The 25952-nt window shown below is 29.3% G+C and overlaps 1 protein-coding gene and 2 long non-coding RNA genes across 4 annotated transcripts; all 3 read left to right on the top strand.

Annotated features, from left to right (window-relative positions):
• The first annotated feature begins 1536 nt into the window (after positions 1–1536).
• Positions 1537–5478, top strand: LOC126549955 (uncharacterized). 2 transcript variants are annotated; one of them, XR_007603928.1, is made up of 3 exons: positions 1537–2690; positions 2763–3001; positions 5074–5478. It is a non-coding gene; the product is annotated as an uncharacterized LOC126549955 (long non-coding RNA). The 2 variants fall into 2 exon arrangements; XR_007603929.1 differs by lacking the exon at positions 5074–5478 and having other exon boundaries at positions 2763–3391.
• A 1931-nt stretch (positions 5479–7409) lies between these two features.
• Positions 7410–7963, top strand: LOC126549957 (uncharacterized). The gene is made up of 3 exons (XR_007603932.1): positions 7410–7481; positions 7543–7648; positions 7722–7963. It is a non-coding gene; the product is annotated as an uncharacterized LOC126549957 (long non-coding RNA).
• Positions 7964–8918: 955 nt separating this feature from the next.
• Positions 8919–20880, top strand: LOC114132617 (uncharacterized). The gene is made up of 4 exons (XM_027998132.2): positions 8919–9241; positions 16107–16283; positions 17267–17381; positions 20054–20880. The coding sequence occupies exons 1-4, from the start codon at positions 9169–9171 to the stop codon at positions 20205–20207; spliced, it is 519 nt and encodes a 172-aa protein (XP_027853933.1). The 5' UTR covers positions 8919–9168; the 3' UTR covers positions 20208–20880.
• The last annotated feature ends 5072 nt before the right edge of the window (positions 20881–25952 follow it).

Genomic DNA, 25952 nt, shown 5'->3' with positions numbered 1-25952 from the left:
AACGGTAAAACGGGATTTTTTACACAAAACCAGTTTTTAACCAAATCGATTTTTTTATATGGTTGTAACTCAAAAACTAATCACTGTAAATACTTGAAATTTTCACTAAATGTTAATATTAGTGATACCCATATAGTATATACAGTTGAATATCCAAAATAGGTATTTTGACTTTTTTTAAGCTATTTATAAACAGCTGAAGTTTTCGATTGTTTTGAGAATTTTTTTTCAAAGTGTTGATAAAAAAAATTTGGGTGTCTAAAAAAACTCGAAAATTGTATACAAAGTTCCTTACGAGTTAGGTTAAAATATGTCAAAATCGCTAAACTTTGCAAGTATAAAAAATATTTAATAGCCATAAAAATCTATAATAATATACAACTGATTGTCATATTAATCAACATAGTATTTATTTGTACAATTTATATAACGAAGACATAATTACGCAGTGTACGTATGATAATAATTAAAATGTATGATTGCATATTTTCAGAATTGTAATAGTATTATTATGGCGTTTCATTTCAGTTTGGGATTTTAAATCTTAACGTTATTTTTGATGTAAGAACTAAGAATTTTTTTATAAATAAATTCTTTTAGGATTCAGTTGTAGTCATTAAAAAAAATGTCTGAACTACACTCAGTGTTTAAAAATGTATTCACAAATGTGATATATATAATATACACGTACTTGAATTTTAATTTGATTATTTATATTTAAATATTATTTCTCTATCATAGTTTTTCTTAAGCTCAAGTCAAAAGTTTATTTTTAAAGTACGCATTGGATATTTAACTATTCTGTTGCAAGACTCTCTGAAAAAGTTTCGGTCTTAAAGTTAAGATAAGTTTCTTATAAACAAGCTCTAAAAATATATTATTACTTGTTTCAAGTTTTCAACCTAATGAATCGCAAGTACTGACGTTAATGCCATATATTGGACTACCTAAAACTTTATGCAATTTACTTTAATCAAAGTTTAAACAATAGTGACATGATAGTATTTAGAAAATTAAACAGGGCTTATTAAAAATAATAATTTTGTTCGTTCATTTTTTTCGTGAAGTACCTATGTTTAAGAAAATTAGTTTACATTTTTAATACAGTTTTTCTTTAGAGACATACAATTTTATTATAATCATAATAATTTAGCAATTCTAAATTTCTAATTTTTCATTAATTTATCATCATATGTACTAACTTAACACGGGGTTGAAAAATTGCAGCTAATATATAACGAAAATGCGGCAAATTCTAAGAAATATTCATAGAGTAATCACTTATCACTATTTATTATCAAAAATATTTAAGTTGTAAAAAACATTTTTATTATTTTGATAGTTTAAAAAATGTTGCCTATACTTATTTATTATTCAACAAAACTACATTATACATATTATATTATAGGATATTATTGATATTTCTATAGATACTCAAACAATATTTGTTGGTCGGTTGATTTTCGTGCACATCACTATATTTAGCAACTATGTAGGTAAATATAATATAATAATAATAACAATAATAATTTATTTATGGAAATAATTATAATTCCAATAAAATAAAATAAAATAAACTGACAGTAGTCAATTAATAAATATTAATTATATTTATGAATTAATAAATAAAATACATGTATCTTTGAATTTTAAAACCATTAAGTTAATTATTGATAGAGCAAAAGTATTATTAAATTAATACAAACTTTATAATAATAATAATAAAATAACGTTAGAAAAAAACTAATGTACAGATATCTAATCACGTAAAATTGTATTAAAAACGTTGTAATTAATCTGATTAAAAATATGAAAGTTGATATATAGACCGATATATGACATCGATGACTGACGAGTTCAGCGTTCACTTAGAATTTTTTCTCAGTAAGCTTTTTTAATTTTAAAAGCATTCGTTGTTTACAAAAATTAATATAACATGACAGTATGACGTATAGAAAAATCGATTAATAAATATTATTAAAAACTGATTTCCAACCATACATAATTTTATCAGTTGGTTTTTATTTTTCACTGTATTATATTTTTATCTATTTTTATTCTATATGTTAAAAAAACTAAACATATGGCATACTTTATCAATTATTGTTTTTAAATATTTTATCAAACAAATCGATATAAAGAAATAAAGTTATTATTCTAATGATATATTAAATGTTCACCAAAACTATAATTTACAAAGACATGTCGTTTCAGTTACCATCAGTTAAGGATCCCATGGTTACTAATAATATTTCCTATAAAGTAGCTAAGGAAAACCATGAAAAGTATTGTAAAAATGTATAATACATATTATTTTAATTTCATTTCTTTTTATACAATTTTTTTTGTATGAAAAAAAGGAAAATGCTGTTTTTTGTTTGTGTTTTAGTATTTTTTAACAATTCATTTTAGAAAATTAGCGTTATATAAACAACATTTTTTGTACTATGTTGTATACTGTATTTATTTGATTTTTAATTTTTTTTGTTTTTATACAAAATACACTGATGAAACAATAATAAATAATCAGAAATTTCAGTTTAATCACCAACAATTATTTTTAGAATAGTTCTAAATATTACATACATTTAATAATTGTTACAATGTTATTAAGCTAAAAAAAAAATGAATAACCGTCAAATAAATTCAAGGGATATTACGCTTGAAGAACGCGAAAACCAAATATAAAAGTAGGTTATATTAAACTTTTGGATTAAATTTATAATAGTTTTTATTTCGAATTGCATTTATTTGTTGAAAAGGTTAAGCCAATACTTTAAGATCCGGAATTTCAAACCATACAAAATCAATAATGAACGGAGAAATCAATCAATTAGAAAATGTATCACAACATTTCAACAATTTTGGGAGTTAATGAATTAAATATTGAATGTTTTTATAACTGTAAAAGCACTACAAGCATATATATAAAATTAGAAGTGGAGACTCTACCTAGTCTAAATTTCATGTTGTGGAGCGAAATTAATAAAAAAAAATAAGAGTAAGTAATTAAATGTAAATAAATAAAGTTTATTTTGGTCACAACTTAGCACCAAGAAACTTTCATGTGTTAAAAACCAACTGAAAAGTACTTACAAATTAACCTTTGAAACTTGCTGTGTAATTTGGACTAAGTGGAGAGAAGATCTAGCGTGAAGTTAGACCTTCTATTAAGTTAATTTTGGTCACAACTTAGCTCTAAGGTTCTAGGGAACTTAAATATTAAAAAAAAACAACCTACAGTTACTTACAAAATGAAGCTTTATAACTAATTTAATATGTGTTGACAATTGGTACGTTGTACAAGGTTAACAGTGGTTATTCAAAGGGTGGCTTAAAAAGCTTATGTGTCATGAATGTAAATAATATAAGTAATAAATGTTTATCAATATTTTTGTTTTTATAATATTATAACGAATATATTTTCTAAAAAAATTATATAATTATTAATAGGCTAACGTCTAGTGTAAGAGTCAAAAGTTGTAAAGCTTTTTTTAATTTTGAATAAATCATTTTTTAATTACCAACTATGTAGGTAGGTATATAGAAAACAATTAAAATTGATTTTATAAATCAAACAATTGTATCGGAGGTGGTTAATATGTTCCAAACCCAAACGTGATATCTGTATTGGTATGCCATAGTATGGAACGTCACCTTGTAAATATATTAGGTACGATAAATCCTGATAAAAAAACTGGAAAGGATTTGTATTCCAGCTGTTAGTATAGCTTAGCGCGTTGGTTTTTATATAATAATATACACATATTATGTGTACCTTCACACGCGTCACTCAAAACTTTTGCAAACACGCCTTGCTCCGGACATGTCGAAATTCGTGAGTTTATTTCGTTTCAAAAAAAAAAAAAAACGAAATAAAAACTTTAATATACCTAGCTTGTATTATACATACGATTCGTTTATTTTATTTTTGATTTTAAATTTAAAATTCATCAATGGATTGCCTTTCAAGCCAAACTCTCATCAGCAGTATCATGGGATATTGTTTAAAATTATTTTATGCATTGTATCAGCTTAGTTAAAAATATCGTTCGATTCTTATAAAGTCAAACATTTTTCTTTCTTTTACATTTTTATGAGTCATTTGTAATATAGTTTTCATATGAAAATGGACGATAGAGTTATCGAATGGGATATGCAAAACCAAAAGATTCAAAGCACCACTTTTGTCTTCGGGATATCCGTCTGCACTTAGATTAGTTACAATACATTATTATTATTTATTTTGTTTAAAAGTATTTTTAAATAATAGGTATGGTAAGTATCCGAATACCATATTATAGTATATGTTTTATAGCGTAACCCATAGTGGCAGTCACGCACAAACGTCGCTCGTCGTCGTCGTAGAAAATGAGAGCCATCCTCCTATATAATCTATATCACTATAATTAATTATAATATAATATGAAGTTATTTAATATCTATAATATGCAAGTCTATATATTATTATGATCGAACATGCTGCAAAAACGCAAATGTAAATAATCCCGTATTTCCGAGTTGTATATACACATTACGAATACAATTGAAAATCCTAAAAGATCCGCGTTTTGGCTGTTTAGCTTTGCTTGTCTGTTTTATGTATATAAAATATATAGATATCTGTAGACATATATTTATATAATATAAGTACACATGCGTCGCTCAAAGCCTTTGCAAATACGACTGCAATAATATACGCGTGTTTAATGTTTATATAAAACCTATCAATCCAGAAAACATTTTCGCTTGATTTATTGTTTCGTCCTACGCGCACGCAAAAATCACATACATTTATTTATATACATATATATTATATCCTTTCGTCTTTTCCCGTTTTCGTTTTGTGTCGGTCTAACCGGAGGACGCTGCAAAGTACGTCGGGCCGTCCTGTATTATATACGCCGTAATAACTAATATTATGGTTGACGTAAATCATCATTTTTCAAATTCACCGGTACGACATTGCAATTGCAGCTATTTTAGTATTGTTATTAGCATAGGTATCATATCAATCCGCGACAACATCTGTGTAATGTGTATTCATGCATTATAATTTATATTATATTATAGCGTATAAGCGACAACATATATCTACGAAAAAAGTACAACAATACAGTTACATTATGCATGTTGGGGCTATTGTGTTCGTGTTGTATAGGCAGAAGCTTCGGAACATAGCGGGAATGCGGTTTTCCACAGAGACATCGAAAATAATGATTAACTGTATTATATATGTATACATTTTACGAGTCCATCAGAATAATATATTATACTTCGCCACAAATAGGATTCGTCGTAATTTACTACACCGAAAGGACTGTGGACTCGTAGAGCTTTATATTTATTTTAATATGCAATCGATTTGTGCTAATAATAATGATTATACGAAAATATATAGAACGAATTTTACATAGGCATAGGCAATACAAATAGAACAGAAGATGGACGTCACACCTGTCGTATTTATATTTTGTATTCCGGGTGAAAAAGAATCACGAGTTTTAAAAGTTTTAATTATTATCTTTTTCAGTGTACAATTTAAGTATAGTGACTGGCGTAGCAGAAAAGGCGTGATGTTCATAAAGTTTTGCGTAGTCCTACGGGTAACATTATATAATAATATATAGAATCGAGTCGGCATTTAGAGGAGGTCGTTTTTCGATTTATTTTTTAACATCAAGCAAATTTTGTGAGGAACAACCATCTAGTGGAAACAGTCAAGCAGTTTTAAACAAATGTCTACAGAGTATATATATTATATAAAGGGAGCTTTTTACTAAACTCAAAATCGTTAGGAGAGTTTCACGTGCGTGACCAACGTTGACCTGTACATATTATTATTGCATCGTCGCTTTCGAATAATTTAAAATCACGACACGCCACGCTAACGACACGGGTCCTGTCGACGAGAGTTTAGGGAGACGATATGATATTTTATATACTATGTATTATGTTATTGTCTTGTCTGACCTTTTTTGGTTTTTCAAATCGTTCGTATTGGTCGCACTGTCAACAAACTTTTCTCGACAGTAGGTAGGTAGGTTTGATATTATAATCGTCTGACGAGCTACTATCATGCAACGAGCAATCTTTTATACATATCTACGTAAATGCGTTGTTTCGGTACTGTAGGACGGATATGGTTTTGCCTAGAGGAAAGGATGATCCTGACGCGGAATAGACGTTTGTGTGTAGGGAGTCCACCGACCGAAATACCTGTGAAACGGCACCTCTGAGACATTCTTTATAAATGACAATATTATGTAGATGAGTTGTACGTGTAAGGATTCACGCGCTCACTGCAGTTGGTTCGAACATCACACACGCGAGATGTAGTGAGCCGGTCTCGGTAGAGATTGACTCGGCACGATTTAACGACGAGGTCCACTTCATCGTAGGTTTTCTCCGGTAATGGAAAGTTTGTAGTAAATAATTAACACTTGGTAAAGTTAATAGATACGTCTATTTACTGAGACAAGCTTAAACTATAGCCCGATAAATCGTTAATTTAGAATTACTGCAGTATTGGTCTGTGGTCAAATCATGTCTAATTCAAAATAGCAACTACGACATCTGTGTCGTTGCACTGTTTGTGTCACGAAATTAATCATAAAAAAATAAAACTACAATTTCCAATTGATATTACTATTATAAACATAATATACTCATATATTATATGCTCATCTTATGCTTTATATTTCCAAAGTTACGTATATTATTATTAATAAAATTGTGAATATAACTATGTATGTTTGGAAATTCATTCAAGTCGTCCATTTCGTTATTAAAATGTTTTTAGATTCCATTGTTGCTACATTGGTCATATTTTTATTAGTTTTTATTATTGAATTACCTAGGTATAAGATCTGCAGGATATGCTTCTTGACTAGTTTTATCTAGTACCAACATATCTCGTGCTGCGTAACTTTTACGAGTTTCATTAAGGCGTAGAATTCCTACCCTTTCCATCATATGACTACTTAATTCTTTGTCCGAATCATATGTAACGAAAATTGTTTCTCTGCTAAATACATACAACCATGCGTTCTGAAACTCGAGTTTATGAAAAATAGTTGTGTTTATTTGTATTTGTCTTACTTCACAACTTTCTGGTATGTTGATTGGATCTTGTAGTAGTTGTACTTCACATATTGGTCTGTATTTCTAGGATGTAATTGGTTAATGTTGGGTCATAAAAGAAAATTATGAGCTGTTTTACATACTGAATAATGAAACTGATCATATGTCGATATAATACTTTTGTTTTGCTTATTGCTAAACGGTATGTTTTTTTAAAAGTAAATATATGTGAGTCGTTTAGCTATATTTGCGAAGTTATCAACAAAACGACTATAATAATTGAATAGTCCCAGAAACGACTTAATGTCCTTGGCATTTTTAGGTTTTGGATTACTTTTAAAACATTCGATTTCACTGGGGTCCGGCGAGATACCGGTTTCGTTAATTACATGACCTAGGTACAATACTTCTTTTTTGTAGAAAAGAACACTTACTAATTTGTAATTTTAATTTGTGTAGTCATAATCGGACGAAAACACGTTCCGATGTCTCCTGATGGTCGCGTGGGCTAGATTCACGTATAACATTTTCTTCGAGATATGCTGTACACTACTCTTCTAAACCGGTTAAGTCCTACAACATTAAAATAGTATAAATATAGTATAATAATATAATAACTTATATAGCTAATATTACAGTTTCCTAACAGCTCAAGTTTAATAAAAAACACAAAGACCGGGTTACTACAGGGATAACGTATCTTAGTACGAACACATTCAGTTTTTTTTTTCACAAAAGCCACACCACTAAGTTGAGATTGATGTCGAACAATCCTGAAGTGTCGAAATTCGTGAGTTTATTTCCACAGTAAAAGAAAGCAAGTAAAAACTCCACATCTGTATAAGTACTTGCGTATAAAACCTAGTGCCCTGGTGTATTGTACGCGATTCGTTTGTTTTCGATTTTTCTAGAAAACCGTTTTTAATATACTTTATAATGTTCTGTACCTATTATGCTGTTGTACGAAACGATACGTTCTTGAAAAAATAAAAATAAAATCGTTTTACCGCTGCGTGCGTTTTTATAATAAATATGTCATAACGGTCACTTCCGCCGGATCGATTATTATACACACAGTATAATAGTATATATATAGTAAAATCCGTCTCCGTCTCGATCGGAAGAGAGACGGTCGTCTGGCCGCGACGGGGTGCGTAAAAAAACCGATTGTCGCCGTGACCGGCATAATATTATAATATAGAGTACCTATAATATTATATTAGAACCGTTTCATATAATATAAATAGGTAACTATATTATTATAATATGGGTAGTGCAGACAATTAGGTATACGCTCCGGTCGTTGGCACACAAAGGTCGTCAAAGTCGCCCGATTCACAGTATACCTATATACCCGTAAACTTATTATATTATTTAACACTCACGTATTATATATGTGTGTGTGTGTGCGTTTGTGACTGGACAAACGATATAAAATAGATAATGTAAACCACCGCCGCCGCCGCCACGTCAGGTTTTTATTGATCACTGACAGAGGCGGCGGCCGCCGCCGCAGGGGCAACGTTGGCGGGCTCACATGGCGTGTGCGTTTTACTTATTAACTGTTGAGTCCCGCGAGCGTGCGTACACACACACACACACATGTGCAAGTGGTGTATATACACACAAAGTCATTGCGTACACTCACGCTCGCACACACATTATAATGCATATAATACGCAAACCGCACGCAAAGGCCTGTTCGGTATATATATATATATATATATATATAGTTACGTGCTAAAGGCAGTGGTGACGGCGGTGGCGGTGTACGGGCAGTGGCGTAAGTGGCGCGACGCGGCGGTTTCACGCGGCGTGTACGCCAAAATCGCCGCGCCGGCGTTACGGCACAGTCGCACGCGCCGTGGCTTTGCACTCGCGCGAAATCCGTCGTCGTCGCCGCCGCCGACTTCAGTACCGTTTTCGCCGCCGCCGGGCACAGTGGTCACGAGAGCCGAGACGAGCTCCGTCTTCCCTCACGAGCACTACATATCGACGTTATTTGTACATATATTAATATATATAGTATAATACATGTAGTCAACGGTCTCACGACGATAACAATATCATTACTATTATTATGAAATGCTCTCGGCCAACAGCATCACGTCATTCGTCACCGCTCTCATCTGCACCCTGTCTTGCATAGCCGACGCCAGTAAGCCATCATATATACCTTTATTATATGTATATATATATATATTATACACGTCACACGCACATACGCACGCCAAAAGTCGCGAACTACGATATGATTATTATATATATTTTCGTGTCGTCGCGGGCCAACGATTTATTATACATTTTATATCGCGGACGCCTTAGAATTTCATTAAACGCAAATTATACACTCGATATTATATATAGATGCGCGCGTATATACCTAACCTACCCCCGTCGTTTTTACCGCACGTAGGTCGTTATCTTCCCCTTAACCGTCGACCACGCTGTGTTTAGTCATATAATATTAAATACCTTTAATAATAATTCGCACCCTCATACGCAAAAAACGAAATTTTTCTAATTGTTTTACAGCCCGTATTGAAGTAATATAAGGGAAAATTTACTGTCCATGTGATTGTGTCATAATATTTCCATACGTTTAATAATAATATTCAATGCAAAAATGTATTTTATTTCTGTTTAATCGCCGAGAGAATATAGTGTTACTTTTTCGATTTAATTATTCTTGTCGGAATTGTATTAGATAGCCATGTTGATAATGATTATCATTCATTTTGAAATTAAATACAATTTAAAAAATAATATTTTGATGTAACACCGCAAATGGATTATTATTTACAAGACTTTGAGTGTTTTTTAGTTGTGTCGTTATTCGTTCAGAGTTGTAAATTTTAATGTCACTGATATTCCCAAGTGAATAAAAAAAAGGATACCTGTAGGTATGATTTAACTGTGACACCGGTTGTCGTAATATTAAGTTAAATTATAATATTTTCTGTTTTCCCTTTTTTTTTATTATTATTATAATTTAATTTGCACACCATCGTAACGGGTTAGGTAAATACTTATATTGCTACTATGAAAAGTAGTTTTACGTGAATTACTAAATCATTCACTCGTTGAAAACTTAAATTATTATAGCGAATACCATAAATAATGATGTGGGTATATACTACACACGTCGACTATATCGACAATATATCGTACTACTATTTCCGTCGGCATGATCTGTCAAACTATACATTATAATAACATAATATGTATATCAACCGTTTTCGAACTAGCAGTGCACGCTGTATTCGATTCCGTCAGTTGCTCTCATGCCAGTATGTATGTAGTAATCCCAATTGTTGCCAAAACCTTAACCCCTGTCTGACAACTATTACTGTGTGCATTTTTATTTTTTTGTTATTTAAATGTACATTTTTTTTTATTTGTTATTTTTTAACGCCTGATAATATTACGTACGTGATCCAAAAATAGAAAACCAAATTTCACTATACCTGTCTGCCGATCTCCTATGACGACGACGGCGGAGCGGTGATTCAACATTTTTTTATGTCGATATAAATTTTGGCATGTTCTGAACGCGCCACACCTGCTGTAAAAGCGATAAAGTTGAGAAGGTATTTAAAACGGATTGCTATAGCAGATTTAACGCTTCGGTGGCGTGTCTGAAACTCGACCAAGGGTTAAAATTTAATTTTTTTCAAGTATAGTTTCTGATACAAATGAATCCCCCTGACGACCAACATCAATCAACTTTTTGAAAATTTTTAAATTAATGGCATTATTCGTTTTTACAATTTAATTTTATAATAAATTATATTATTACCTATAGCCTAATGTTTCAATAATAATAATTAAAAAGAACCATGTACATTACATTATATCATTCGTAGATCTCTCGCTTTAAATACGACACTACTGAGTGTAACGTAAATAAAATCTAGTATTTATTATTGTTAAAACGATGTAAAAACTAAAATAAAATAAATTGCACTGAAAACGATTCAAACGGTTCAAAGCAAATAATATATCAACGGGGTTCCTTGTTGTTATCAAGTAATCTGTACGATATTGTTCAAATCGTTTCATACGAGATAAACGTCATGGCAAATCAGTCAGTTCAGTTAAAAATCGGAAAAGAAAATGTATTAATACTTACGACATAACAATAGTTTTTAAAATATTATTCTTTACTTTTTACCAACCACTGGTGTTGTATTTTTATCGTTTTTCATTCGTACATGCTTGTTTATATTTTATTTGTTACGTTTTAAACGGCAGTTGGTTGCAATTTATTTACATTATCCGTCCACATGAGGCGAGTTGTAAATCTTATTAAATTATGTATACCAAGTGTTAAACCTTAAAACAAACGTTCCCATGTTCGGATATCAGTGACGGGACGAAAATAAATGCGTACGATTTATTTGGGATAAGAGCATTAAATTTCCGAGGGATAAACAAAACGCGTGAAATAGGCCGACGTTCCGTTTGCGGTGTGAATTTTCTTGTGAAAAAGACAATTCTGACAGATACTCGTATTTATGCATATGAATGTTTACAACCGATTCAACTTCAACTAGGTTTCTAGGTATTAAAATAATTATAAAATAATTAAGATATAATGTTTTGATGACGGGTGGACGTTCAAAGTAGGGTAGTAATTATTATTATATATTAAAACAAGATTATCGTGAGTTAAATATTTGTACATACTTATTAAGAACGACTTAATTCTCCTATTTATAAATCGCGTGTTCTGCGAGACTGTAACAGTATTATTATGATTTTTAAATAAGCTTTGCGCTCTTTTTTGAAATAATGAATCATACAGGGAACATATTATTATATTATACTATGTTATATAAGAGGTGTATTTGAGGATTAAAGGAGAGATAGGAGTTTTCCCCCCTCAGCTCGAAAGCTTTTTATACAGTATTATCAAATTTCAAATTTCATTGTACATACATACTTATTACTCAGTATAACTTTCCTAAAATTCGTATTATTTAACTTATTAAGCTCGAAACATGTTAAATTGTTCAAAACTTAGGTATTGCATATTGCTATAATTGGTATTTAATGCTATTAAAAAAAAAAATTCATACAAAATGCTATTAATAATATTTTTTTTTTAATATTTGCTTTTTCTGTACGGTAGTATATTTTTTTACTTGGATATGTAATACATAGCTCCATGATATAATATTCTACATTATAATACGCAAAAAGCGAGTGAATCTTTTATTAAAAAATAATAATATTATGTTTGTATAATGTGACATATACGGTGTTCAAAACTATCGTAAATGTGTATGTATTTATTTTACTTAATCTATATAGTAACAGTGTGTATAGAATACATAGGACCGAGATCAAGTTTAATCCACTTAAAATATAATATTATGGTAACTGATATGTTTACAAACATTGGTCGGTGCCTGGTGGATATAATAAATTAACTTCGTAAAACTTATTCGTGAATAAAAGTCAATTTTCGTAGTTTGTATAATATTATTACAAGCAAAAATTGTACACCGATACAGAATAATACATCATATAAATTATAATGATACATCATAATAATATAATATATCATACTATCATAGCAAATAATGTATATGGTTATTGGTTATACGTCAGCAAAGAAATATGAATGCACCATTGATGGATAAAAATAATAGCATTTACCGAGATAAATACAATTATTCGAAGATGATGATCGCATATTTCATTGCAAGTACCAATTTTTAAACGTGATAAAATTTAATAGAAGAATTAATTTTCTCAAAGACATATTAATGTAATTTAATATTATTATGGGATTATTCGCATAGAATTATTTTTAAGTTTGATGAAAGTTAATATTATTTTATATGCTTAATACATCTTTTGTACATTATGTTCATTTTCAATACAATTATATAAGTTATAACTCGCCACTATACTTATAATATATAGGTACGTAATGTAACGATAGTGAATCTACCGATGATGTTTATCTTATCTTAGTACATAAGTGCAAAGTTAATAATAATAATACGACTAGAAAAAGAAATAAATTCATCTCCGCAGTCAAGTTTTATTAATAATTATTAGTATGGAAAGAAAAAAACTAGTAAAAAGTCTGCAAGTTTTCTCTATATCGCACAACGATAAGTCGATAACTGTAATAAATAGCTGGCAGCCAAGGGACGTTTGATGTTTAGTTACTTAAAAAAGTTTTACTTCCAAACTATATAAAAAAACAGGATTTATCTTCATATTTATCCACGTTATATAATATTCTAATAGAGTACCTGCAGGTGAGTAGGCGTACATAATATAACAAAAATATATTGTGTACAGAACATTAACATTCCAGCTATACATAAATATAAGCTGAACTTTTACTTTTTTTTTTTTTTAATATTCAAGCGTCATAAATATATGACACGATATTCGTATAACGGTATCGTTGTATCAAATTTTATATAAAAAAAAATATCATATTTATCTGTATAGCATCATTGAATACGTATTAGAGAAATGATATATTTTACATAACAAAACGGGTGCGAAAAGGTACCCATACATAATGGTTTCCCGTGCAAATGGATTTTTTACGATATTTTGTAAAAAAAAAATAAAAAAAGGATCTATTGAATTATATTCTATCTTCGACGTTCACTGGTAATTCATGTACACATTAATCGTACAAAACATAGTTTTCATCCACTTAGGAAGTACTATTATATATATTATGGGAAACGCGTTATTTCTGTTGATATAACATGATAAATATTTGTTTTTGCATACGACAAATTAATTCAAAAAACAACTAGCTATTGGAACTAAATATAAAAAATATAATACGGTAATAATAATGATTTTTATAAAAACAATTCGACTATCGTTACGTATAGAATAATAAATTGCATTACCATATATTTTAGATTCAATCACTGTGTTTATTCGTCTTGTTTTTCATTATAAAGAACGTGACACTCATTTTTTTAGGAAGCAATATAGGACATTTTAATTAAATTTCTATATTATTATTAAATTATTTAATACTAGTGCCAAGTTACTTAGGTCCAAATATATTTGATACATTTATGAACTCATATGGTTTAACTACGAAACTATAAAATTCAACGATTTAGCGCAGAAAAATACTGAAAAGACTACATTTATAGATAAAAACCACACTTTTACCGCAAACAAAACCTTAACGTGCAATGTCGTTTTTATTTTTCCAATATTAAGTTTGCAAAAAAAAGTTATTCAAGTTTGAAAGACTTAAAAACAACATTTTTTTAAACAACAACAATATTTTTTTATTGATATTAAAAAAAATAAAAGAGATATTGTAAGATCAAAGTTTATCTATTTATACGGCAAAAATGTGTTTTTTTACTAGTTATAGTCCAAGTCATTCTTACCAACGCTAAACAACTTTAAATAAACAATTTATGGATGTGTATTGCGGCGTAGTATACTCTAAAGGAGAAATACGTGTCTACGCAATACATTTATTTACATATTATATTTTCTATATGTATATAAGTAGATAGTAATAACCGATTTAGCAAAATGTATAATTTACAGAATCGAAATGTTGGCATCCAGTTTTATCGTCTTATTACCAAATTTTAAGATACAAATATTTAGAGATGAGATTAATATTATTATAATACTATCTATTTCATATAATGTTAGAATATTATATGTATGTATTATTTTGTTTAATAAAGAAGTTAATGAACTTAACGTTTTCCTGTAGTTTACTTTACTCTAATAAAATACACAATAACGTTATATTTCCGATATTTTTCGAACATCCTGTTTATTTAATGTTAAACTAATATTTTATAATCGTATAACCAAACAAAGTACCTATGTTAATATTGATTATGTAAACTGTGTATTCTGAAAACCCAAGAAATGGGCAGCTCGCTTGAATAAAGTTACGAAGTATATATACATATAATATATATGTAAAAAATTACACTTGCTAATCTTAGGCGATACTGTCAATGATCTCGAGAACCGCACATCCCATTAGATTTAATTAGATAGCACGCCACGGATCAGATTATAAGCATAATTTTATGGATTCAATTCTCGTCTAAGGTATATTGAATAATAAAATAGGAATATATTAGTGGCGTCCAAGAAAATAAAATTTAAATTTAATATAAAAAAAAACTTTTAGTACAACTTTTTTCTCGGCGAAGTTGAGTTTTAAAACAGCTAAAAAAATGATCAATATTTTATTGACTTAAACCATTCATTTAATATTAAAATAATAATTGAAAAAGGCTATTAAAAAATAAACTATTTACCGGTGAACTGATAGGTACCTACACTAAAAATGAGATACAACACAGTGTTAGTTCATTTTTTTACTGGTGAACTTCGGGTTATTCAGGTGAAGAAGTTTTTAAGTCTATATTTTCTAATCTTATAAGGTGATTAATAATCAAATTATTATTGTTTTTAAATGATCGGTAAATACGCACATAACGGTTTAAAAGGAACGCCGTGTCGTCTACGAACGACGAGTTCGTAGAACTCTAACGACAAATTGAACAAAGTTTGAATCACACGAGAGGCGTTATTTTAATGGGCAACCGATTGCACGAGGACTACTGCACAGCTATAGTTATATTATTATATTCGTATTCGTTAGACAGCATTATTGTGTTCAATGAAAAAGGATATTATAATGTACGTCATTTTCTCAGAAGTATTCTCCTGCTCTTCTTGGTAATAGACATTAACGCCCCATTATGATATCGATCTATAGAAATCACCGCGGCGTAAGCACGTTACAATGATAATTTTTAAGCAGGATCAGTTCCTCATAACGTCGTCGTAGTACCTATTCGTTTCGAATACCTACAAAGTCAACGACGACAACGCGATAATAATATCTACGAGTAGGTAGTGTAATATTATAGAACGAACAGGCGCAGTATAACCATAACCGAAATTCTATTCTTGTTATTACTTGTTACTAGGTATTATTATTATGGTTAATTGGCACGCGATTCTATCGTTTTTAGACGCCGGTATCGATTGTTTCAAGTGTGTCTCATTGGAATGGCAGAACCGTGCGTGCGACGACCCGTTCCACAACAATTTCAGCTCGGGGCTTTTAGAGTCGCCGTGCATGGGCGGGCGGAAAGGCCGCAACGGTTTGTTTCCGGCTACCGCGTGCATCAAGCTCACCGGTTACTACAGTGAGTATTTTTATACGCATGCGGTATAATACAATATAGTACTCTATTTTTTCTATTTTTTTCTCCAACGATGTCAAAGATATGATATATGATATTATATGTACCTATATGCACCCCCTCTCAAAATCGAAAAATCAAAAAACCATGCGTCTTGTTGTATAATTTACATTTAAAATAAATTTATATGACTGTAATAAGTAATAAATAAAAAAAAAAAATAGTCGTCAACGGTAGTTTTGTTTGAATTAATGTTCAGAAATATAATATAATATAGTAATCAAACATTGGAAAATGAACGTCAGTGTTTTTGTTTCTTGTTTTCACAAATTTCCTCAATCACTCGACGTCTCGACGGTCTGTACATGTTTTTGTCAGATTTTAGCTAATATTGTTACATTTTTCTAAATTAGTTTTAAATTTATTGTTTTTCTTGATTTAAATAATATATTTTTTTTTGACCATTTCATAATTTGGGACTGAAAAGGTTAATAATAATGGTAATACATTTTCAAACATAGTGTTTCCAATCGTATTTTTTTTCGGAAGGATGGTATGCCAACATACCTAGTATAATATTACTTATTATAAGCTATGGTTCCTAAACAACTCTTCATTTTTGAGTTTTCTATATATTATTTCGACAGTTCGAATCGGGCCGAGTATATAATATAAGAGCGCCAAAAATCGTATCATATTAATCTTGTATTTTACGATTTTTCAGTAATTAATAATTTCTAGAGAAATTTTATATTTTCCTACCAATTATTTTCACATTTCACAATATTATTTCAATACGAAACGACCACATTAGGATTTTCAACAGACTTGCAATCATAATAAATTGTGCTAAGTTAAATCAAATCACAAACTATCTTGATGCCATCTTTTATTCGTTTTCTACAGCTATTTTCACTTATGTTGAATTGTAATGGTGGTCTTGTTCTAGATAATCGCTATAATATTAAAGTAACATTTTTGTTTAGAAACAACCGGACAGCACGTTACGGTTAGAGGATGTGCATTGGATAGCGGAACTTTGACCACAGACACAGAAATTATTCGGATGTCACATTGCGGAGGATTCTATTTCGATGACAAGTAAGTACATCTAATTTCTAATACACGGTGTGATTAACAAAGCACATTAACTCGAATTTTTATTCAAATTCTGACTAAAAGAAAAATATGGTGTTAATCAAGTTAGGCGAATCGTCTTGTTGATAAAATATATCCATATAATAAAAATTATTATACCGAGTACAGACCGTTTTATATAAAAATACCAAAATAAGATGTGCTGGCGTCGATTGATTTTTTTTTCAAATTTTACTAAAATATTGTTTTAAATATTATATTAAACACGCATTTTACATTTATTTCTCAATAACTACCTATAATATTATATCAAAATAATTTTACTAATGAAATAGAAATTTATTTTAAAACGGTTTTTTATTATAGTCCAACACAAAGAATTAGACGAGAAAATGTTATTCATCGATTAAAACTATAGTTATCATAACAAAATAATACAAACAATGTATATTTTTAAATTCAAAATAAAAAAAAACTATTTTATATACAATATACATAATATTATAAAATCGTTGTTTTCGTGTTTTCATGTTTTTTTTTTTAATAATTAGCGTCAAAGATAACCAAATTACAGAGAATAAATTTATGTAAATATTTTAAAAGTTTGATTACTAACTTTAATTAAATATTCAAAAATTCATTGTGATTACGTTTGTTTGGTGTACCTATCTATTCAGCTGGTTTGCGTATTTTTCTATTAAAATGCATGAAATTATTTATATTTTATTTTCAATTTTCCTGCTGTCTCACTCTGTCCAAATGAAGACATAAGTTTTCAATCGATTTTCCTCCACTCTCAAGCCAGTGCTATTTAATACATTTTTTTTCTTACATCGAGTGCGCATTTTCTCCAGTTTATTATACTTATTTTTTCTTTTGTGCGTCACCAGCCACCGTGATACTCGTTAGACGATTCAATATCTTGGTTTCCTACAATATAGGAAGGTAGTCGAATTCGTTTGCTCGCTTCAGTACTATAGGCGGTGTTTTGTTGTTGCATATTATATTATTATCGTATTGCGATCAAAGAGGAGACATATTTTTACGACAGCCGTATTGTATGGTAATATTTTTGTATTTCGTTCTCGTTTTGATGTTATTGTTATTGTTACGTCATCCGCAAATCGAAATTTGTTGTACTGCGACGACATCAAATCAGTCTATCAGTATTCAAATGTCAGCTGTAGGTATAGTATGAATAAAAATGTGCACCCATTGTCTTACTCAAAATTAATAAATTCAAAAATATTATTTTACGTATAATTTTAAATAAAGTGACAAAGAGGCGTGATTAGGTATATTATATTATATATTTAAATTTTTACACATTTCGGACTACTTCGTGAATCCCTGTTTTCACTTCTGCACTTGGTAGTATACCATAATATAATAAGTTATTCCATTTGCGTGCGTTTTTAACAGTTTGGATTAATTAGGATTAACCTGGAAATATGCACATTTTCATTTTTCACAATGTATTTCACAAAAAACAACGAACTCGTGTAATTGACAGGGTCTGATGTATAGAACACTGCGAATATCCGTTGTTCGGATGAATAGGCCAAGGAATATAATACAATATGATATAAATAATTAATCAATGTGATTAGTATGGATAATATATCGTTATTCTGTCGTTTTAATAAATAATGAAACTCACTATGGATGATTGCTGAGCATATCGAAACATTCTGCGAGTAATATTTATTTAGTGATCAAGGCAGTGACATTTATCGTCAACAGATCGCAAACTAATACGCATATAATAATAATATTGTTCAACGGCTTTTGATATATTTAGTACTTATATACTATATTGTATGTTAACCTTATTGTCCTTATTGACTGATTTAATTGCTATAGTACTAAGAATTAACTAGTTAACAGTTTAAGTTAATTTTAAATGTTAACATTTAATTTTTATTAACTAGATTTTTAATTTAATTTATTTTATTGGTACCAATTTAATAAATGATAAATTATTTTCAATTAGATCCATGTTACGTTTATTAATTATAAATACATTGTACAATAAAATGATTATTGATAGTGCGCAATAGAAAATTAAAAGCGTAATTTTTAAATTTATATCTTTTTTTTCCATTAGTTCAATAGAATCGTTTATTAAAAATTACTTACTTTTAATACCATAAGGGTAATTATTTTAAGTCATCTATTGATCATTTATTTGTATAAAACTATAAAATAATACAGTAACTCAACCTCAGCTAGTATATTTTATTGGCTTCTATACACCTAACTATAAACTTAATTGAGTAAAACAAAAACTTTTCTCGATAACTTTAACTCAGTTAAAAATATCATAAACTTGCACAGCTTTGGATTTAAAATTGAAACGATGGCTGGGCAAAATTACAGTGAGTCGTAACACATCGGCTACCTTTTACAAAATTGTTTCACTGTGATAAAGGCGAGCTCCGGAATTAAATGTAGGCGGGACTGTCTGTATTTGCCAACGAAACGACCGTTAAATCCACCATTGCTATGTTAACGCATTGCAGTCAGTATATATATATATATATATAAGTTGTAATCGTACCGACTGACAGTCGTGTTTTATTATTCAATTCAATTGTATAATATGTATTTAGGACTTTTAGCGAGTATATAGAAATGTTATAATTTATGTGTTTTTTTTTTTTTTTCATTATTAGGTATGTCGACGGCTGTTTGCAGAGTTGCGACGACGCGGACGGTTGCAACCCGGCATCGCCACCCAAGTCTCTGGACACTACGCTACTGATAATGTTAGTGGTGATGCCGCTCGTCGCCCGTTTCATACCGCACGAATGGGCACCGGACGCGTGACGACTGGTCGTACGCGAATTTAATACCACGTCCATAGGTGTATATTTTTATTTGGAAAAAAAATACTCGCTCGAGGTCATTCGGGCGCGTTTCCTAACGACGACGCCGAGAGCAAACACGCGATGATCAATTATTTAACGGGGTGCCTTGTACATACGTATACGATATATGTAATGATATAACGTCACCGCGAACATCGAATTTTCACCCCCTCCTGACCACTACCCAAAAAAATCCCGTACGATACGATATCCCGTCTTTATACTGCCTTCCTCCCCTGACCAAAATAGGTACAAGTAAACGGATGTCGAGTGTTTGTATTCAACTTCTAACGCGTGCTTTTCGCGTAAATTGTTAATTATTATTATTATTATTATAATTATCATTATTATTCATTAACTATTATTAAATAGATTATTAATATTATATTGTAAAAATTTAAGTAACATGACATATCCCAGTTGAGCATATCTTACTGATGAAACTATTTCCATTTAAAAACACTAATTATTATTATGATGTAGATGATGATATTAAATAATAATATTATGATTAAAAAAAAAATTATATATATATATATTATATTATACTATTTTAAACATTCTATACAAATATATATGACATACATGTATATTATAAATATAGATGGTAAATTACGTGTTGGACTTAATAAAATATTTGAATGTATTGTTGTTTAGTAATTCGAAATCACTTTTTGTCTTTTCCTAAAATATCTATAGCAACAACATATTTTGTTTGTTTTAATTTTGTTTCGTTCGTAATATATAATAAAATAATGATAAAACGTAGGTCTTTCTAGATACTTTATATTAAATTATGCATAAATTTATCCTTTTAAAAGTAAACACTTCTTTTATTAAAAAGTAATAACGTTTCTGTGAATACTTTTTCTAAAGACTATAATAATTTAGTCGATAAAAAACATTTCTGAAAAAAAAAAAACTCTGAAAACAGCAGGCATATTTTTCACATTCATAAGCAAAATATATATTTTTTTAATTTTAATGTATGAAAATTGAATTTCTAAGGAGTAATTATAAGTTATAACTAGTAACTGCTAAGTGGTAAGAATTTAATATAATCCACTCATCATATAACTTTAAAATAAGTATACTTATATAATTCATTAACTTACTAAATTTACTTGAAATTTAATATTTATAGTTATATAATATACATACATTAATATTCGAAAAAAAAATATTTTACTTTGATAAATGAAATCGAAAATATAAGGGTATCTTATCGGACAAAAAAATTTAAATTGTTGAAGAATTACGAGGATAAAAAACAGTGAAATATATTATACAATTTATTTCAACAATTTTATTTTTTAATAACTAGATTATCTAATATACTCGTATAAAAATCGTCAATACTTTTCAAAATAAAATTAAAAGTAGGTACTATTTTGTTTATAAATATTTCATACTAAATTGCTGTACGCAATGCCAAGATACATAATATATAGGTACTTAACTGTTATCAGAAAATTAACTAGAAAACGAATAACGTTAATCACGAATCGAACGTATCCCACTAAGTTTATGTACCATAAATATTTATTGTAGTTTACGGTAAAACGACTTTGTGCATACCTCTTTCGATTTCTCTCTCTCTCTCCATGTAATATAATATATAATGTAGCTCGTTCCGTGTGACGGCATTGCGTGCGTCGAAGACGAGGCGGAGCCGAATTTCTGAATGGATTTTTCTCGACGATACGGCCAAAGGTAAAAACATCAAGGGTTGAACAAATTTAGGTCAAAAGTCAAAACTATGGTTAAAGTTTTGACGGTGTACACGAGTAACAGTTTTATTAGCACAGAGTTTTGTAAAAAAAAAAAAAAACATTAAATGTAACATATATACATAAATTATAAGTATTGATTGACTATAATAATCACGAGAGGTTGAAACGCGTAACACGTAAACTTTTTTACTTCCAACGTCCTATTGATTTATTATTATTATTATTCATATTACTTTTTAACGGACGTCAGCGTGGATTCGTATACATTTTAATAATAGTTGTTTCTATTGTAATCATGGCTAATATAGCGCCGCATCTAAGAACAAAATAATATTATTGCAGATACGCGGAGACCGTTTACGGGCGATTTAATATCGTATACTACAAATGCAACAGGTAAATCGCGTTTTAACCTTTTTTCTTACATTATTACGTACGTTTTGCAACGATGTCACTGGTCTGCAAAGTCTTTACTATATTGTGTATACCCAGGGGCGGACAGGGATTAAAATTGTCACCGGGATTTAGAATCGCAGTGACCACATCTATACACAGCGTATTGATTGCACATAAAAAATTATTTTTTGTTTAATTTTGGCAACAACGACCACTGGCCCACATTAGGCACTGGCCCTGGTGTATACCATAATATAAACATATAAGCGTAACTACGCATATATAATAATGTCGGTCGATATTAAAAATAATAGCTCGCCGACTCACTATTATGAAAAATATAAAACAATATTTGGTAAATCAATATAATATTTCTATTATAGTTATTTATCGACTGTCAACGATTTGTTGTCGTCTACAGCGGTTAGCCGTCCTTTCTGAAATATACGTTTACCCTGCAGTGATTCCGAGAATTAATGCGGTTTCCGGATCATTGTACACCTACTGTTTTGTACGGAAAAATTAGAACACCGCGGTACACCGACTATACGTAATAGAGACGGACTTTTGATAACTCGAACCTTAATGAATCGAGCTCCGGGTTACTGAGGGTTGACTGTTTTTATATTTAATAAATAATATTATCGATTTTAAACTGTAATACGTACACGAGTATCGTGTACAAAGTGATTTGTTTTTTAATTAAACCACCGTAAATAATAATAATATTCGTGATTCGCGTTCACTAGGTCGCGTCGGACGCTTTCAATAACCACTATAACCTGCATACAGTTTTATCGTTTTTAATAACAAAAAAAAAATATATATTCTTTATTTTGTATCTAATATATATTTTGTTATAGGATATCATCGAAATACTGTAACCTTATAATATTATAGTTTAAATTCACAAATAGTACATTATTTAAAAATATGTATATACATCAATATTACTTATTAGTAGGGCTAAAAAATCAAAAAAGAAGCATATTTATTTAAAAAAAAAAAAAAATCAAAAACAACATGACTAAAAATTAACATATGCTAGTTATAAAAATGAATAAAAAAATTTGAAAAATTAATTTAAATTAAAAAAAGAATTACCTACCGTCTACCATGTATTTCCCAAAATTTTCAGTATTAAAACTGACTCTATTATATTGCCCTACAGAATATTTTTATACATAGAAAACGAACTCTCTACATCCACTGAAATGATCGGTGCATACTGCATACGTACAAGCGGCTTCAAATTACAACACTAAATTTTAAATTTATCGATGTTCAATGTTGTAGGCATACTGACCGTATAGGTACTGAACACTGAAGGCTATTGAACCTATGTGAATCGATAATCTATACGTTTAATACATTTACATAAACAAGTCCATAACGAAAACAATAATAATCCAATATCCGCATTCTGGGTTTTTACATTTCTTATTATCTATTTTTTTTTTTATTATTTCAATAACATAATAAACATATAAAAAATTCATAGCTACAATAATTGAAAAAAAAGCATTAACATAAAAAAAGCAAAAATAAATTGGATAATTTGGAATCAGAATAACGTGAAACGAATAATTAATGTATAAAAATTAAATTTATATCTCTTATATAAAAAAGAAGCATATTACGCTTTAAAATCTGAGCCCTACTTATATTAGGGCTATCTATTAAATTCGTACCAATAATTAAAAGATTTTATATTAATTATTTTCATCTAATAATTATACAACACCCTACAATTATTTAAATTAATATAATATAATACCCAGCTTAAAGACTGAAAACAAATAAATATTTTTTAATTGTATGAAAATCGTAAAAAAAATCATTATAGATACACAAAAAAATTAACGACTAGTTGCTTATGTAAAATATGGTTTATTATAATTTTTCTATAGAAATTTGCATAGCGCGGTATAGATAGATATTTAAAACTCGAATTACTAAAATATTTTCAACAAATTATGCAGCAAATTAATTTTAGTTTAATTTTAGAACCTCAAAAGCATTAAAAAATATTAATTTATTTGATAAACGTATTGAAATTAAATAACGTGTTGAAATATAATATTATTTAATACATATTTTATATATATATATTTTTTTTTTGAATACGAGAAATTCTTAAAAAAAATACATAATTATAACTGAATACAACGTTGAGATTCAAACAATACTTTTGTAATACAATTTACAAATAAAAATATGCTCTTCCAACTGTGAATACAGATAATATAATTTCGCACTTAAATTTAATTTAAAATAATTAAATTTATGTTTTCCAAACGATATAATTTATAAGTTTTATGATTGTCAAGTTTTAATTGTTAAAATAATTAATAACATCCGCCTTACTAAATTATGTATTTTCGCAAATATTATATAATTGATATAGGTATATAATCGATATGCATCGACTATGAATTAATTTTGTTATCGCTAAAACACTTGGCAGTTTCACGTTCAATAGGATTATATTAATGAAGTGCATCATTAAAAATATTTCTAGAAGCGTATACACAAAAACGGTTATTTCAGTGTTCAACAAATGGCAAGCGTTCAAAATAACTCAATCCATCATGGCGCGAAATAAATATAAATGAGAAAAGACTCCGGAGACAAGCTATAAGGTGCGAACACCGTACTTAGGCCAACACAGCACGAACAACAGATTTTTTTTCGTTACACGTATTTTTGCTCAATTTGTTATTTGCTCAATCTTACGAAAAACGAAAAAAAAAACAATAAATAAAAAATTAAGTTTGGTCTGTTTTTGAACCCAAATTTCTATCGAGTTCGATAAAATATAGTACACTAAACGGCGAAACATATACTGTACGACCGTAATTTTATTTCACTCGAATTATTCGGAGATTTATACTTCGTCAGAATTATTTTTCGGTATAGATCAACCGAGTGAACAAACCAATATCAAAACCAACGTCGATTACAAAATAATAGAAACCATACACACACTCGAAACAGGTGTCGATCGATGAATTCGATACCGGTGTAACTGCTCAAATTTATTCCAGTGATATTTTAATCCCCTCCCGCCCATGTTAAATTATTCCTAGTGAATATTACTAAAACCCCACCACTAGAATATATTATAATATATAGAGAAAATAATACTATATTGAATTTTCACTTGAGATATTTACTAGAGGAATGTTACCGGGGATAAAATATTATATTATATTCTCCGGGGAAATTTGTGCCTTGAAATTTTTTTTCCGGGGTTGAAAATTCATCGAGAATATTTTACAGAGAGAAAAAATTCACCGATAAAACGGTGGTGGTAAAATAACTACGACCCCACCGGAGACCACATTACAACGCGGTTGTTATAATATTCTATTAGTGTTGGTCGCCGTCGTCATTACTCCGATGTCGCATCGTAAAACAATATTAACTTCGTAGCAGTGTATTGATTCCTCGCCTAAACACAATCAATTCGATTTCCGATCTATTGAGCCGAATTTATGTAATTGCCCATAAAATCATTTACTCGACAAAAAAACACATTGTTTTTTTTCTTTTATATAGGTAAGGTATATATA

The sequence above is a fragment of the Aphis gossypii genome, chromosome 2 (assembly GCF_020184175.1).
Source record: "Aphis gossypii isolate Hap1 chromosome 2, ASM2018417v2, whole genome shotgun sequence".
NCBI lineage: Eukaryota > Metazoa > Arthropoda > Insecta > Hemiptera > Aphididae > Aphis > Aphis gossypii.
Note: the sequence above shows the minus strand (reverse complement) of the source record. Positions and strands in the feature narration are given on the sequence as shown.